The sequence below is a fragment of the Acanthopagrus latus genome, chromosome 21 (genome assembly GCF_904848185.1).
Source record: "Acanthopagrus latus isolate v.2019 chromosome 21, fAcaLat1.1, whole genome shotgun sequence".
Taxonomy (NCBI): Eukaryota; Metazoa; Chordata; class Actinopteri; order Spariformes; family Sparidae; genus Acanthopagrus; species Acanthopagrus latus.
The window spans coordinates 18,043,785-18,058,665 of NC_051059.1; the positions used below are offsets into that span (position 1 = coordinate 18,043,785).

The window sequence follows — 14,881 nt, forward strand, 5'->3', positions numbered from 1 at the left end:
CTGAGGGTTGCAGATGTTGCCTGGTATTAGGCTGTGCTGCTGCTGATCAAAGCTGTGGAGAGTGAGCCCCTGCTGGCCTGCCTCTAATCCCACCCCCCTCCTCATGCAGGGACCGGCCCTTCACTGGGGGACAGTCAGCCTTACTCCATGACCCCACTGAAGGGAGGACCTTTTCACCGCCCTTGCTTGTGGAGAACACCACCTACTCCACAACCCTCCCGGAGGTTTCTGGGAAACATTCGCCATGGGCAGTTTGACAGACAGCCAAGGGGCCGGTCTGCTCCCATAAGGCAGGGAAAGCGGCTGCCCTTCCCTGCCCCCCCCCCCAAATTCCCTATCTCACAATGTGCCGGCAGGCAGACAGGAGTGACATATCAGCGTGACATTGTTCAGCAAAGATTTAGCTGCTTACCACAAAGCAATGAGAATTTTAATAGCATGCTCTGTTTCTTTTATTCTTGTTTCCACAGGCAGCTCAGACTAAACACCGATGCATGTACACTCACTCACACAGGAGGCCGCGAGAAAGAGTGATTTTAAGTGCGCTAGAGCTGTAAAAATAAGTACCTCAGCCTTTCATTAATATTTTTTTTAAGACAGTTATGAGGGTGACCAGTAATTCTCAGAGAGGAAAGCAATAAGTGAAGGAGAGATAAAGAGATATGGGAAGATAAATGGAAACTGTCAGATGGTGTGAGGGAGGAGGAGATGCGAGGAAAGATAGCGGGAGGAGAGGGAGGGGGATCGATCATGAGAGAAATTGAGAGAGGGAGGCAGATTCGGCGCGAGAGGAGAAGAGGGTGGGAGGATGTCAGCCAAGAAGGCAATCTATATTAGACAGAAAACAGCTCCCCTGGCTTTAACTGCTACAAGCTGACACCACCATCCTCTCCATGTCTGCCTCAGTAGACGCACGTGTGGAGATATCAGCTCCGCGCCGGGCCTGTGCGGTCAACGTTTCATTTGAGACCACTTCTACACGTGTGGCTCGCACGTGAAGAGACATTTAATACATGAATCTATACTTTGATTACTTTTTGTTGAAATCCCGGGGGCAGGCATATACTGGTGAACGCAAAGAATCTCAGCAAACACAGACACATGCGTATTAGATCTGAGCTCTGGAACGTGTGAAATCTGATTACACAATTACATAATGACTCAGCAATAGGCCATTTAGAAAGACCATTAGCTGTCAAGCGCAGAACATGGATGTGAGAAAGGATGAGGCAGCCTCCCCGGAGTGTTTGCATACATGGAGACGCTGTAGTTCTGGTAACCAGAGCCGGGTTTTAGTGAGGCCGATGCTCGAATTGTGCGATTCACAAATGTCTCCCGACCACTGAGGCATCATTTGAATGGCAAAATTCATTCAAGCTTAAACCTCTAGGAGGGATCTCTCATACTGTTCCTCAGGATAACCAGTGGACGATCATAAAAACAAAACAATGACAAAAATCTGCGCAGACTGTTCTCCTTCTGCCTTTGAAAAAATGTTTGCAAGTGTGAGTGTGGGCGCAATCTGGCACGCTGACTGTACGGAGAGAGGGACGTGGTGGCGCAGACAAGACGAGAGTGAGCGGTGCTCTGCTTAATAGCTGCCACAGCCTGCTGGAGAAAGCTGGGAGCTTCATTAAGCCTTTAAACCCCGCAGAGTCCTTTAAGTCATCACGTCAGCAGCCACTGCCTCCTCAGAGAGGGCCTGAGGTTAGAGTGGAGAGACACAGTTGTGAATTGAGATTCCTCTAAGCTTTTAGAGTAATTGAACTATCACTGTCTTCTTAAAATGTTAACATCTCGCGTCTATGGACATCATATCAGTCGGAGGAGGCGGCTTCCATTACTCATGTGTCTGTTGAGAGCTGGGTGGTTTTAGTTTACTGCATCTGATATTGATTTAGACTTTATTCGAGTAGGACGGTGACAATTTGAAGCCAGAGAGACGTACGGCTAGTGAAGTTTTATGTTAAACGCGCTGTTTTGCTTCTTAAAAAAAGATGCTATTTGGTCAGCTAAACACGATGTAAGGTCAAACCAGGTGATGACAAAGATGCACATCTTTGCAATAACGGCCTTAGAGTTGTAGCACAGCCCCAAAGCAATAAAATAGTATGTTATTATTTGAATTTTGTAAATAAGCACCTCAATAACGGCGAGGCAATGGGCATGAAATCCAAATTTGCTTTGTGAATCATTGCAGAGAAAGCTTTATATTAAAAACGCGCAATAAAGGAGTGCGCTAAGCAACGTTATTTTGAGTAACAGAGAAATAAAAAACGCCATTAGCAGTCGCGATCACAACTTCAAATTATAACCTTTACCTTTTTCTGTCAGCTATAAAAAAAGGAACCTTGTAAGCAGGTGCATTTTGTTTTGTCAAAGCAGAGCCATTATCCGCAACACTCAATTAGATATCTCCGCTTTTATTATTTCTGCATGAACAATTCCTCCTGCCAAGTTCACCTTGCTGGCAGACACTCAAGACAACATGGGATTATTACCTGAAAATTGGGTGCAGCGCTATTGAAACTGTTATCGAGCCTGACTGTGTTCCACAGGAGCCTGAGCTATAAACCTGGAGGTATTAATACCTTGATAGTTTCTAGGCCAGTATATGCCAGCGCTCATTAATCTCGCTCATAAAGCAGGCCAAATCTTAAAACCCCTCTACGTTTACAAGAAACTGCTTTTAAAAAAAAGGCAAACATCTCAGCTTTAATAGGGTAAAGCAGAAAGCTCTCTAAAACACAGTGGGGATATGCTTGAAGTGCATGGATGAGAGTGTTTGCAAAGCTGAGTAGCCTAATGAATCTAAATTATTTAGTGTGCTGCTTTGGTTTGGTTAAGAACTCCAAAGTCCTCCGCCTCTAGGAAAACCCTGTGCCAATGTGTGTTAGGGTTCAGTATGCCACTTCCTTTTTCCTTTTTCTTGCTAGTTTTCACAGGCAGAGACACACTACCACCTCTGGGTAAAAGGGACCAGACCCATCCAAGCAGGGGGCAGCTTCATTACTGGCTGGGCTGAGGATCTCCTGTCCTCGGAGCAGAAGCCCTATTGACTGAGCGGCGCTGACCTGAACCCAATACTTCTACCTGAATGGGCAATTAAATCATGGCTCTGCTCAGGAGTACATTTAGAAAAACCCTGTTAAAGGAAGTGAAGGAAGTGGAGTTTTTTTTTTTTCTTTTTTTTTTATTTAGTGCTGTGGCATGTTGGGCCTCACAGCAACAGAAGGCACATGTATTGATTATATGAGTCTGAGTATGTTTTTTTTAAAAGAAAAAAAAGGAGGAAAAAAAAAACTATTTTCCCTTGTACTCAAAACTCTAATAAAGCTGGCTCGGCATTACAAGAGGCTCCTGTGTGGGCAGCTCTGAAAGGATCACTCGTCAGGCTGCCAAAGAGGACAGCGGCCCTTTGATCTAGGCAGCCTTCTGTACATGTGCGTGTGTGCGTGTGTGTGCGAGTCTAGCGGGGCAAAGTGAGTTCTCTCATCTGACCACTGCGGAGTCTGTGCACCCAGAGCACGACCTGAACCCTTCAAAGTCAGACTGGCCTCTGCATTGTCCGAAAAGGATGTGGCAGGACGCGCCGTAGCAACCCCCCTCGAATTCACAGCCTCTTCCCATCATCTTGCGCCGGGTGCTGACTACCTCATCTGTCGCTCTTATTAAAAGATGCAGCGCTAGTGCTTAATATCTATGTCATGTCTAGCATCAAAGTTGCACAGTGTTCTTATTGAGCATCTGAATAATAAAAGAGAGTTTAGATACTGGACTTCTTGTATCAAAGGCCGCTCTGCGTGCAAAGGCATGCGGACAGAAAGGCCCTCATTGTGACTGAGGTCTACAGTTGTGGCAGCTGCGCCTGAGAGTCCGCCAGCAAGTCAGCTGAGACTGGGTCCTATCTGCACTATCTGAGCAGGACAACCATTCAAAGTCAGCTCAACATGTGTCAGCAGTGCATCCCCCCCCCCCCCCACCTCCCTCCCTCGCCCCCACTTCCTCCTCAGCCAACGTGCCTGACATTCTAGACGAGCCAGCGTGCATTCCTCACATGCCTCCATCGCGTAAGGAGACGACAGAGGAGCGGGCCAGACATGTCACAGGAGCATCAGTGCTGCTTTCTCTTTAGAGTGAATGTATCTGTGTGTGTGTCTCCACTGAATGAGAATTAGGCCTTTAGTGCAGCGAGCAGCCTGGGTGTTGAGTTGTGCTACTGGCTGTGAGGGGGGGGGGGGTGCAGCGAGAGCTCAGGTGACCACAGTTAAGCTGTCTCACATGGGATGTGGAGGCGTCGCCCTCGGAGGACTAGTCTTGCCCGCCTGTAGCGGCTGCTGCTACTGCTGGTTGAGCTCAGCTGACTGCACAAACTCATGTAAGACTCTTTTTCTTTTTTTTTTCCCAAAATGCACATCCGTCCACATGAGCCCCAGCGAGCATGCTCATGCTGCCTGCCATATGATGCTATCTAAATGAAATCATTCTACCTCAAGCGAGCCAGGATTCAAGAGCACGATAGGTCATCATAAGGGCGCATGTGACTGCGAACGGGAGTGCATGTCATTTTGAGCTTCATATTGAGTGACCTCTAGATCAACAGCCTCTCGAGACAGGAAGCTACAGACTGTTAGTGCCTCTTCCTCAGACCAAGCAGTTTATCCTCAACTGTCCTCACCAGACACTCAGTCTCACCTCCCCCCTCTCCCATTTTCACTCTCCTCAGCGGCAGTGGTGTGTTAAAGAAAAGGGCTTCCTGAGCTTTGGAGGAGCACGTTAACCCAGCTTGGCAGGCAGTTAGTTAGTGTGACAGTAGCCGCACTGGATGCCAATAGGACAGGCACTGTGCAGCATCTCAATGACCAGAATTCACTGGGTCCACAGAGAGGGTTTATGGTCCTCCCAGCCATACCGCTCCCGCCCCTACTCTCCATCCAACCACAAAGGCATTCAGGCTTTTCATTAGGATGATAATGGGGCAAAAGCCGGAAAAGGCCTCATGTCTGAGCACCATAAGTTGTGGGGATGGCTTTGTGGCGATGTCATGCGTGTCCATGGGAGCACAGTGTGCTGTTACGGTCCAAAAAAGACAGTCCGGGACGGAAGAGACAGAAAAAGACCTGAAACTTTAAAGGAAGTCACACAGTCAAAGGTAGCTTTCACAGACCATGACCTCACTGTGACCTATTTAATCCACCACACAGTTAAACTGGAACCTGTTAACCATCACTGGGAAGAACACTGAAGCTAGGCTTTTAAAAATAGCCCTCTGCAATGCTTCTGTGGTTAGCAGAGGTCTTGTGCTGCATTCACCTTGCCTGACGGCATTTACAATGTGTGACAGTAATATCAGCAACATGTGGGCCTGTTCTTATCAGCGCTGCAAGGATTTAAAACATTAGACTCTTGGGCTCATGCCACTAACCATCTGCATCCAGAGCTTGGTCAGTGATCAAACTGAGAAACGTGCAAGATGGAAATAAACTTTTGCTTTCCTCGATTCATATGATGTAATGATGGACACCTGAAGTAATGCACCTGTCTCATTTAGGGAGACAGGTTGACAACCTGTTACACACATCACGACACTCAGGATCTGCAGTCCAAAGTGTGTAGTGTGCCACAGGGCAAGGCCTCAAGAATCCTAGAATAAGCAGAGACCTTATCAGGGGCAGTGACATCACATCATTGAACTTACCGGCATAGAAACGTAACAAGGAGCCGATTTCTGTGTTAAGGCCTTCCTCTTGAACTCTCCACGGGTCCTTAAATCCAAGTTTAAAGAGAAAGTCGTTCTGGATCTGCAGAGGGCTCTCATCTGGACTAAGTCTCCTGACAGCCTCACCATGCAGCTGAACATACAGCGTGGGACTGGAATCACAGGAATCTCCATTGTGATCTGCTGTCAGCCCTGGTTTTAGAGCACTTCGGCCACAGTCCGGATCTTGGATGTCAGGTGTATTACCTGTAGAACAGGCTCTTGACAATGAGCCGCCACTACTGCTGGGTGGCAGGCTGCCCAGACTGTGTTGGTTGAGTCTGCTCTCTGCTCCCATATTGTTTGCCATGTTGTTTAAATGTTCCATGTTGCACTGCTGGTAGTTGGCAGTGACAGCAGCGATCCCGTTGGTGTGATGTTGGGAGATGGGGTCCATACTCGAGCTCGACGCAGGACAGTCGAGCTCCAGCTCATCAGAGGAGCTGCCGTACATGTCGTGGCCCTCTGTGGCGCTATCGAACGAGGGGCTGAGGATGGACGCCTCCGTGCCCAGGACCATGTCATCACTGAGGGAGTCCCTGTGCTCGCTGAGCCGGGCCCCGGAGCTCAGGTCATCAAAAGCACTGCTCTCCACGTCCGAGCCAGAATTTAATCCATAGCTGTCCACACCGTTCCTGTGCTCAGAGTCATCATCATTAGGGGTGTCTATGTTAGAGTTAGAATTTAAGTCGGACAGAGAGCAGGTTATGTTGTCCTGAGACTCTGATTCTGGGGTGAAAAGTTTTCCATCAACGTCCTGTTGCTTTTGCCTCTCATCTGCATTCTCCATGAGCAGCAGTCTCAGCCTGTCACTGGGATGGCCCCTCAGCTCAGAGGATTCCAGGCGAGTCAGGTGGCTGCATTTTATACTCGGGTCGTCATTCACCTTGCACGGGTGGTCATTATATTCATACTTCACATTGCAGTTGCCATTTTGGTCAGTCTTGGGGTTCTCTTTACAAAAAATGCGCATAACGGAGCTCGACTTACTGCAGAGTTTGCTCAGACGGAGCGCCACCTCGCCGGCCGTGGTGTCCATAGTGCAAAGGACCGGTCTGGGATATGAGGGCGTCAGTCTGTCGTGGACATGTATGGAGCCCCGGTGGAGATCCGCTCTCACCCACTCGCGATCGGCGGGCTGCAGCTGCATGTTCTGTCGGTGCTTCAGAAGAGTCTTCCTGTCCAGACTCCGGGTGTGTAGAGACGCAGAGGACAGGGCCGAGTTCATCTTGGCGCCGCAGGCGGCGGTGACAGCTGGGGTGGCGGTGGCTGCAGCTGCGGCGGAGAGGTTCCTCTTCAAGCGCCTCCGTCTCAACAGGAGTGAGCTGGAGTTGCTGGATGAGCCCCGGCCATTAGACGCCACGGCTCGGTTTGACGCACTAGATCCCACTGTGGAGGCGGAATGAGCGTGGCTCGTACCGTTCTTAGCCTCTACGCGGGAGGGTGCCGAATGTCCACCGCCATCATCCGCCGGAGTCCCCCGGGCGACAGACAGTCCGCTGGGCTTCTTCATTAACTTGGTCGCGCCTCCATCCGACGCGCCATCCTCAGCGACAGCCTGCACACTTTCCATCTCTGCCAATGAAAAGTCCCCCGCTCTAAATAAATAACGGTGCGCACTTGGTTACACCTACAACCTCTACATTTAAAAGCCTGAATACGTGCCCGCCGTGGTAAATGTCCGCCGACTGGGCGGTGTTGCCGACTTATTCCACTGGTAGTCATTCACTTCTCGCCGTCCTCTCCCCGTCGGAGTCTCCTCCGCTGCTCCAGAAAAAACATTTTTGCGATTCAGTCCGCTGTGAAGAGGCAGGGCGGCGGGGACAGATCAGGGCGGAGACGTGACTGTGCGTCCCATTTAGACCGAAATACAGCGCCGGAATATGAAATGAACGTCGGCCGACCTCCTACGCAAATGCTGCCTGATATATATTCATGAGGAGGACACAAGATGGGGGTCGCTAACAACAACGCGGTGGCTTGTGGGAAGTGTATTGTTCCGACGAGCGTCCAACCGCCGCGGCCGTTGGCGACGCGAAATACACTTCCCGTGAGGCTTAGCGTCCGTTTCGGTCAGGCGAGGCGGCGAACAGATGAGAGGCGTAAACATAGCTCGTATAAATTGTTCGGCGTGTGCGGCTGCTGGAGTACGTCCTCTTATCTGGCGAGGTGTTATCTCTACGGAGGCCGAGGAGGCAAACAAATACCGCTCACTGTGGTCCACTTAGGCCGAACTTATGAGCTGTCAACTGTTGAATACCGGAGAAAACTGTCATTCACAAGCACCTGAACGCAGCGTCTTCACTTCTCCTCCGGTAAAGTGTAAATTCCAGCTTCGTTGCGGGTCTATTTATGTCAGGACTAGTGGTGACCAGGCAAATAACTTGGAGCACCATCTCGTCAGGACGCCATTTCACAAGGCCACAGGAGCCCGGCTCATTGTACGGCCCTGGATTCTGTTGTGTTTCCCGCCATCTAGTGGAGAAAACAGCAAAGCTTTGACCTGGAGCTTTTTCTCCTGTGGAGGACACAGCGACCCCTGAGAAAGAGGAAGCCCGGGGGTTTCACTCTTTATTCAGGTCATTCCCCCCTTTTTTTTCTACATTTGTTGCATGCAGATGGGTTTTTACTGTAGGTGGTGTGGACCAGTGTTATTGTCAAGTTGCACAATTTAAATTAGGACTTTTCTGATTGCCTGTAGTCGAATAGGCGTATAGCTAACTACGAGCAACTCAGAATAATTTAGGGATATTGGGATGTTTTAGTGTTTCACTTAATTTTTTATACTTTGACATATTTTATTTTTTCTTTTTCTATGGTCCCCAAAAATAAAACAACACATTTAACTTGACTTGTTTGGCATATCCATGCTATATGCACACAATATCCCCAACTAATTCCGAGTAGTGTATATACTATAAAATCAATGTAGGGCTACTTTGAGTATACTCATTCTAAGCAGCTTTATATGTGTACTTCACCTCATTTCAGAGGCAGATTTTATACTTTGTCTGACAGCCTTCAAATTTCGCTTTTTCACGCCATTCCTCTTCAAAGAAATATCTTTGAATTTGGTGATTTTGAAATGATCTGCCAAACCCAAGGATGAACTTTTCTTTTCTTGGTTAAAAAGATTTTCCGACTTCAACTATTTAAAGGACAAGTTAACCAGGAAAAAAAACAAACAAAAAAAAAAAACTTTCATTATTTAACACACTGCCAATGAAAATTCAAATGAAGTTTGGTAGTCCACAAAACATTTCTGGAGCGTCACAGCAAAACAGTGTTGCAGCAGTCTCTTAAACAACTCAAGCAGATGGGGAAGTGTTTTATAACAGAAAAAACAACCAAGCTAAAAGTGTAGCAGCCTGTCAGGGGTGAAAATAACATCTTTTCAAATCAGTTAAGGATCAGGAGACTTGGATTATACCGGTCTACCTGTATGGAGCCATTACATGTTTTTTCTTTGTTGTTTTATTATGTTGTGAAATAAGTCCCCATCTACTTCAGTTGTTAAGGAGAATGCTCTAACACTGTTTTCCTGTGACCTGTGAAACTTAACCCGACTTTCCATCAGCAGGAGGGTGAGCAGATGACAGGTTTTCATTTTTGGGTAAAGTTATCTTTTAAAAAAACTGTCCATTGGCTGGAAAATACATCATCGCTTTTTTTCCAGGCTTGTGAAAAGCAGACTTTCTATACGTGCTGTAGATTAAACTACTCAACAGTATAAAGTAGCAGTTAGTTCAGCCTTAAACAGTTACAGCAGTCAAGTGCAGCATGTCGCTCCACTAATGCAAAAGTTATATCGTAAAACATCATATGTAATAGTAAAACATGGACAGGCATTTTTTCTACACAGTGAGCACCTTTACTTCACTAAAATCTGCCCATGTACAGTATACTCCATGTTACTGCTACTTTCAGGTAATTCTTGGTACTGTTAATTTTAGTTTTGTCCCACAAAGATGAGTCTTTCAAACTGATTTACAGACTTACCTAAGACTGGAAGTAAATTAATGTTGTCTTCTGACACAACCAGTGGAGTTTGTTCATATCTGTAATTCTTATAAACAGAAAAAAAAAAACTTGTAATTTTTATCTTTGGTTGAGAAACAAAAGATGCAGATTGGACATCCAACATATTTAAAGTATGTGAACTGTTGACTATATCTCTGTCAGTCTTCACTTTTATATGTGAATTCAGCAGACGATTATCAAGGTGATGTTTTAACTCGTGGAGGGCCTGAAGAAAAGAACATGAACTATTATGTTTTCATCACAATACTATAAAACTATAATGTAACAAAAGTTTGATTAAAGCAGTCTTTGCTGGCTGTTCATAGTGGTTATCATAAGATCCCTTCCATATACACTTCTAAAGGTAAGTAAGCAAACACACTGTTCAACACACTGTACGGACATGTGACTATTATTTTAAGACAAGCCTGAAATCTTTTAACCTTTTTAGATTAAATGATAGAGCACGTCAAACATCAACCTCTTTTTATGTGAGAGTACATGCAGATAACGCCCGGCACAACTGGATACATTCGACAATGCAAGGTCCATTTATCAGTGTCATATTTACATTTTTTAAAAATGTACTTTCTTAATTCACTTATTTGTAGTTGTTATTAGATCTCCCTTAGTTAAAGAAACAGTTTTCAAAGCCCAACCACTGGAAGTATGTGTGCCACAACACCATCACGTTCCCTTACAATCCGAGCGATGTGATTCATCTGAGCTATCTGAACGTGTGTCATTCAAATGCAAATTCATCATGAAGTGTAAGAGAAATATAGGCCTTACAAAAGAATGAGAAAAATGAAAACAATTTAGAGCCTGATTGCAAATAACTGACAAAAATGTAAATCTTTTGCACTAAATTTGGATGCCGCTCTTGCAAACATTAGAAGAGTCTATTATCATAAATGTCCCAAAGGTTAAAAATTACAAGAATGTGTCGGTAGCATTGAAATATTCTTGTCATTGCAAGACATGAACTGTGTTGATGTTCTGTATCAAAAATAATAATTCAAACAGTTGAAATGCATTCAGAAATGGGATTTAATTGGCATGACGTATCCTTTACATGGTATTCTGTATTTCAAAAATTCAGTTTCACTTTCAAAATTCACTTTCAGATTCGTTCAGTTGCTCCACCAACATGTAAAAAGGAAACAGATTATTGCTGAATTCATGTTCCTTGATTCCAGCAAAATGGGAGAAAAAAAGTAAAATAAAAACACCTCATGCTCTGCCCGGCGGCTCAGGTTTGTTTCTTAGAGCTGAAATGAGATCTGGAGTGTATTTTTATATAAATTCATTCCTATTTATGCTCTAATTGCACTGAACCTATGGACGGATAAATCTCAAACAATTGCATGATGCTGGAATCATACAGAAGCTGGTTCTAACACACACACACAAAAAAACCTCACATTTCAAAGTCTCGGAGATTAGATGACCCAGTGAACATTTGATTTTAAAAAGGAGCATTGTGACGTGTGCTCCGAACTCTAACAAAACCCCTATTAATTTACATAAAAATCATAAAGTGCAAAACCAGTTTTTGTATTCTCGGTTCCCAGGTTTATTGGAGTCACTGATCGAGACCTTGAAAATGAGGGCGAACACGTTTTTCCTTTGCAGACAGATGCATCATGTCGACTTGCTTTTCTTCGTCTGACAAAACGTGGAATTTCATATTGCAACTTCAAAAGTGAAACAGTAAAAAATAACAAAAATATTGTGTGTACATTAAAGCTTACGAGCATTGGAACAGTGTGGCGTAGGATCAATGACAACAAGACCGTCAAAATAAAGAAAAAAACGAGAAGGTCACAGATCAGAGATTGAACAATATTTTACACACTTGGGCCCTGACCTCAAAACTGTGACCGTTTGTAAAGCCTTAACAGTGCAAAGAATTTTTAGTGGTAAATATCAAAAAATCCTGACTCGATGAATTCAGTAAAATTCAGTTTTTCCAAAACTGAGAATGTATCATGTTCAATTACAGACTTGAGACTCAAATCTTGACCTAATGTGTGGTTAAGCTACTGATGTTTTTTGTTTGTTTGTTTGTTTGTTTGTTTTTGGGTGGCTCAGTCGAGAAAAATACAGAAAAAAGTTCCTCCTGAATAAAGCCTTCGTGAAAGTATAAAAGAAAATTAAAACCCTGATGTGAGGCGTTGTGTATGAGCACAGTAAAAAAAAATAATAATAATAAAAATTGGGTAGTACACCTGTAGTTTAACCTCTTCTCTACAAACAACAGATATTGCTTGGTCAAAAGCTTATGAGTATAAAAGTAAAGTGTATAATACAATGCACATTATGAGCAAAGATCATTAAAACACGCCGCTGCAAACACACAAAAAAAATGTCGGACGACAACATGGTCGCGCTGAGACGTTAAAAAAACGAGAATGAATCGTTTATGATCCGAGTGCCTCTATCAAAAACAAAAACAAAAATACAAAACAGATAATAGTTGCGACACACTGGAACCAGAATAGATCTGCCAGCTGCATTTTTTCATTTTTTTTTTTTTTTTTTTTTACAATAAATTTCATAAGATTGTGACGTGAATGAAACTTTGTCAAGCATGATTTTTCTTTAAAATGTAATTTGCCTTCCTCGGTATAAACAAAATGTACATTTGGAGAGAGTGAAACTCTCAAATTCACAGTTAGCAATTAGATGTCGTCGGTACAGTGAGAATTGCACGTACGGGGGAGGAAGAGGAAGAAAAAGTCAGGACTACAGAGTAATGACACAGAGGGGACTCCAGGGGGTGCTATAGCCTAGGAAAAGCAAAAGAAAAGAAATATTGCACACGATTCTAATGTTGGACCCCCTTACTCCCTTCCTGTGTGTCTTCTAAGCTGTTTTTTTTTTCCTTTTTTTTGTTAAGTCCCAGCAGGTTGAGTTAAGATGGAATCTCCTACTGATATAGCGAGCCCACAACAGTCATCCCTGCACAGAGCTGTCCGTAGAGGAGTCCGGAGTAGAGAAGAAGGGATAAAAACACGTCCACTGAGACACATCCGCCGGGTGTTTACTGATGAGCCGAGGTGCTGTCGCTCCTCGGCCAGATGTCGAAAGGTGTCAATCAATTCCGAAACGAAAGCTCTCCCGCAGACCTGAGTGCCTGCCTGAGAGCTCGGCGGAGACAGTCGAGCGAAATTCCACAGAGAGGGGGCGACGATGTGAATCAACTGGAGTCATTATGTGCTACTACAATGGATGGAGTAGTGGGTGTGTCTGCATCTTGGACCGTAGTACCGACTCAGTTGTGTGGGTCTTGAAAAAGGCATTTCAGAAGACATGGCCTTATTGTAGAAACGGGCACCATTTTTACTGTCCAGCACTTAAGGTTCTCAGTGGAGGAGAGCGCCGGGTCCGGCACTGCTCGAGACAGTGAGTGGTAGTCTACTATGGTCTGTGAAACCTGGAAGACGAATACACACACAAAAAAAATTATTGTTTTCAAACGTTTCATCACATTTCATCACCTCAGCCGGAGCTCGCTGCGCTGTACTGCCAATAACCCCCTCCAGCATATGAATCACACCGGCTGCACCGCCGAAGTTGATATTGAGGCGCGCAACGCTCACACGTGATTCCCTGCACGTTTACCTGGTTAAATGGCGACTCGACTCGTGCACTTCCATCTCATTGCTCTTGAAGTCGTTGAGCTCCTTCCGTATAGCTGCCTGCGGAGGACAAACAAGAAGGGAATTTGAGAAAAAAAAAAAGCTGCAGAAGGGCTTAGTACACAAACTGCAGCCTCTAAACTCCGACTCTACCTCCTTTTAGCATGCTTCATGCATCATTTAGGCTTATCTCGGGGCCATGAATGATTCTGCCGAATTCTCTTTCTCGCTTCACAAGAGCCCTCAATTTCCCTCCTCTTGAGACATCTAAGAGTGCGAACAATAATATGCAATCTGTTGCTGGTCTGCTCAGGTAGTTTGACCATGATGAATAGATGACACAGTGGATTTACATACGTGAAAAACACATCAAATATATAGACGTAATGGTATTTTTAGAACACCAAGGCTGTAGAGTAAATGTAGGCGCAGCAGTCGTCAGTTCTTGGATCAAAAGGGAAATAAATCAAGCCGTACTCCATTTTCTCCTCAAGTACATGGGTGTTATTGTGATATGAACCTACCGGTATATAGATTATCTTAGATTTTGTTGTTAGGTCTTTATATGGTATAAGTGTCTTTTCCTGGTTTAATGGTAAAGTGATATTATTTTCTGAAATCAAACCGCTCCATTGTTCCAATACCTTTATCCACTTAGTCATTATATTCACTTTCCCAATGAATAATTATCAAAAAGCTCCTGTGTTAATACTTTGTGAATGTACAAACTGTCATCCTTACAAAACTGTCTTAATATTGATGGTTTGATTTTAGTTTGTCACTCACTCCTCGCAGTCCTCCCTTATGAAGATTTAAAATAAGAGCCCCAAAATATTGTCTGATCTAACCCTACAGGTGAGCTCTGCCACTTTCCCCACATAATTTGAGTTTCGGCGTTCAGAACAACCGTTGACTGACAGAGTAAACAGCCAACTGAAATCCAGCATTGGGAGCTGAACAGTTGGGATGTAAGTGAACCACCGGTTCTTTCAGGTGACCATGAGACCTGGCACCAAGCAGATGTCTTGTTCAAGAGCAATAAATATACATGCAGTGGAGTAAATACATTTCTAGGATCTTCAGCTTTCTAAGCAACAATTGCAAATGATTATCCAGAGTATCCAAAGATGATGATTAGGGTAATTGTTGTACAGTTAATAAATAATTTAAACCTGGAGATTAAAATGTGTCTTATTAGAGTAAAAAATAAAAACTTAAATAATGTATTTTTGGTATTTCAAGTATCTTCCCTCAGGCAAAATACTTCCCACACATCTCTTAAACTAACTCAAAACATAACATTACGCTGCTATCACTGCACAGCGTGAATAAAATAACCTAACATTCTTACATACCTCAGATCTCTAGTGACACTATAAACTACTGAGAGAAAGAAACATTAGAGAAGCGATGCTTTCTCTCATTTTTGAGATTTTGACACCAGAACATTGTTCAAAAC

At 44.4% G+C, this 14,881-nt stretch overlaps 2 protein-coding genes across 3 annotated transcripts in view; both read right to left on the bottom strand.

The window, feature by feature from the left end:
* Nucleotides 1-8,478, bottom strand: part of phlpp1 (PH domain and leucine rich repeat protein phosphatase 1) — a 51,165-nt gene extending 42,687 nt beyond the window's left edge. Inside the window, exon 1 of the mRNA XM_037083343.1 lies at nucleotides 5,699-8,478. Within this exon, the coding sequence (XP_036939238.1) occupies nucleotides 5,699-7,331 (1,633 nt within the window). The 5' untranslated portion in view covers nucleotides 7,332-8,478. The remainder of the gene's footprint in view (nucleotides 1-5,698) is intronic.
* A 2,332-nt stretch (nucleotides 8,479-10,810) lies between these two features.
* Nucleotides 10,811-14,881, bottom strand: part of LOC119011916 (phosphatase and actin regulator 1-like) — an 82,835-nt gene continuing 78,764 nt past the window's right edge. For both annotated transcript variants that reach the window (XM_037085385.1, XM_037085384.1), the window contains exons 11-12: nucleotides 13,406-13,482; nucleotides 10,811-13,217 (exon numbers count right to left, since the gene is read on the bottom strand). In XM_037085385.1, coding sequence (XP_036941280.1) covers nucleotides 13,202-13,217; nucleotides 13,406-13,482 — 93 coding nt within the window. In that variant the 3' untranslated portion in view covers nucleotides 10,811-13,201. The remainder of the gene's footprint in view (nucleotides 13,218-13,405; nucleotides 13,483-14,881) is intronic.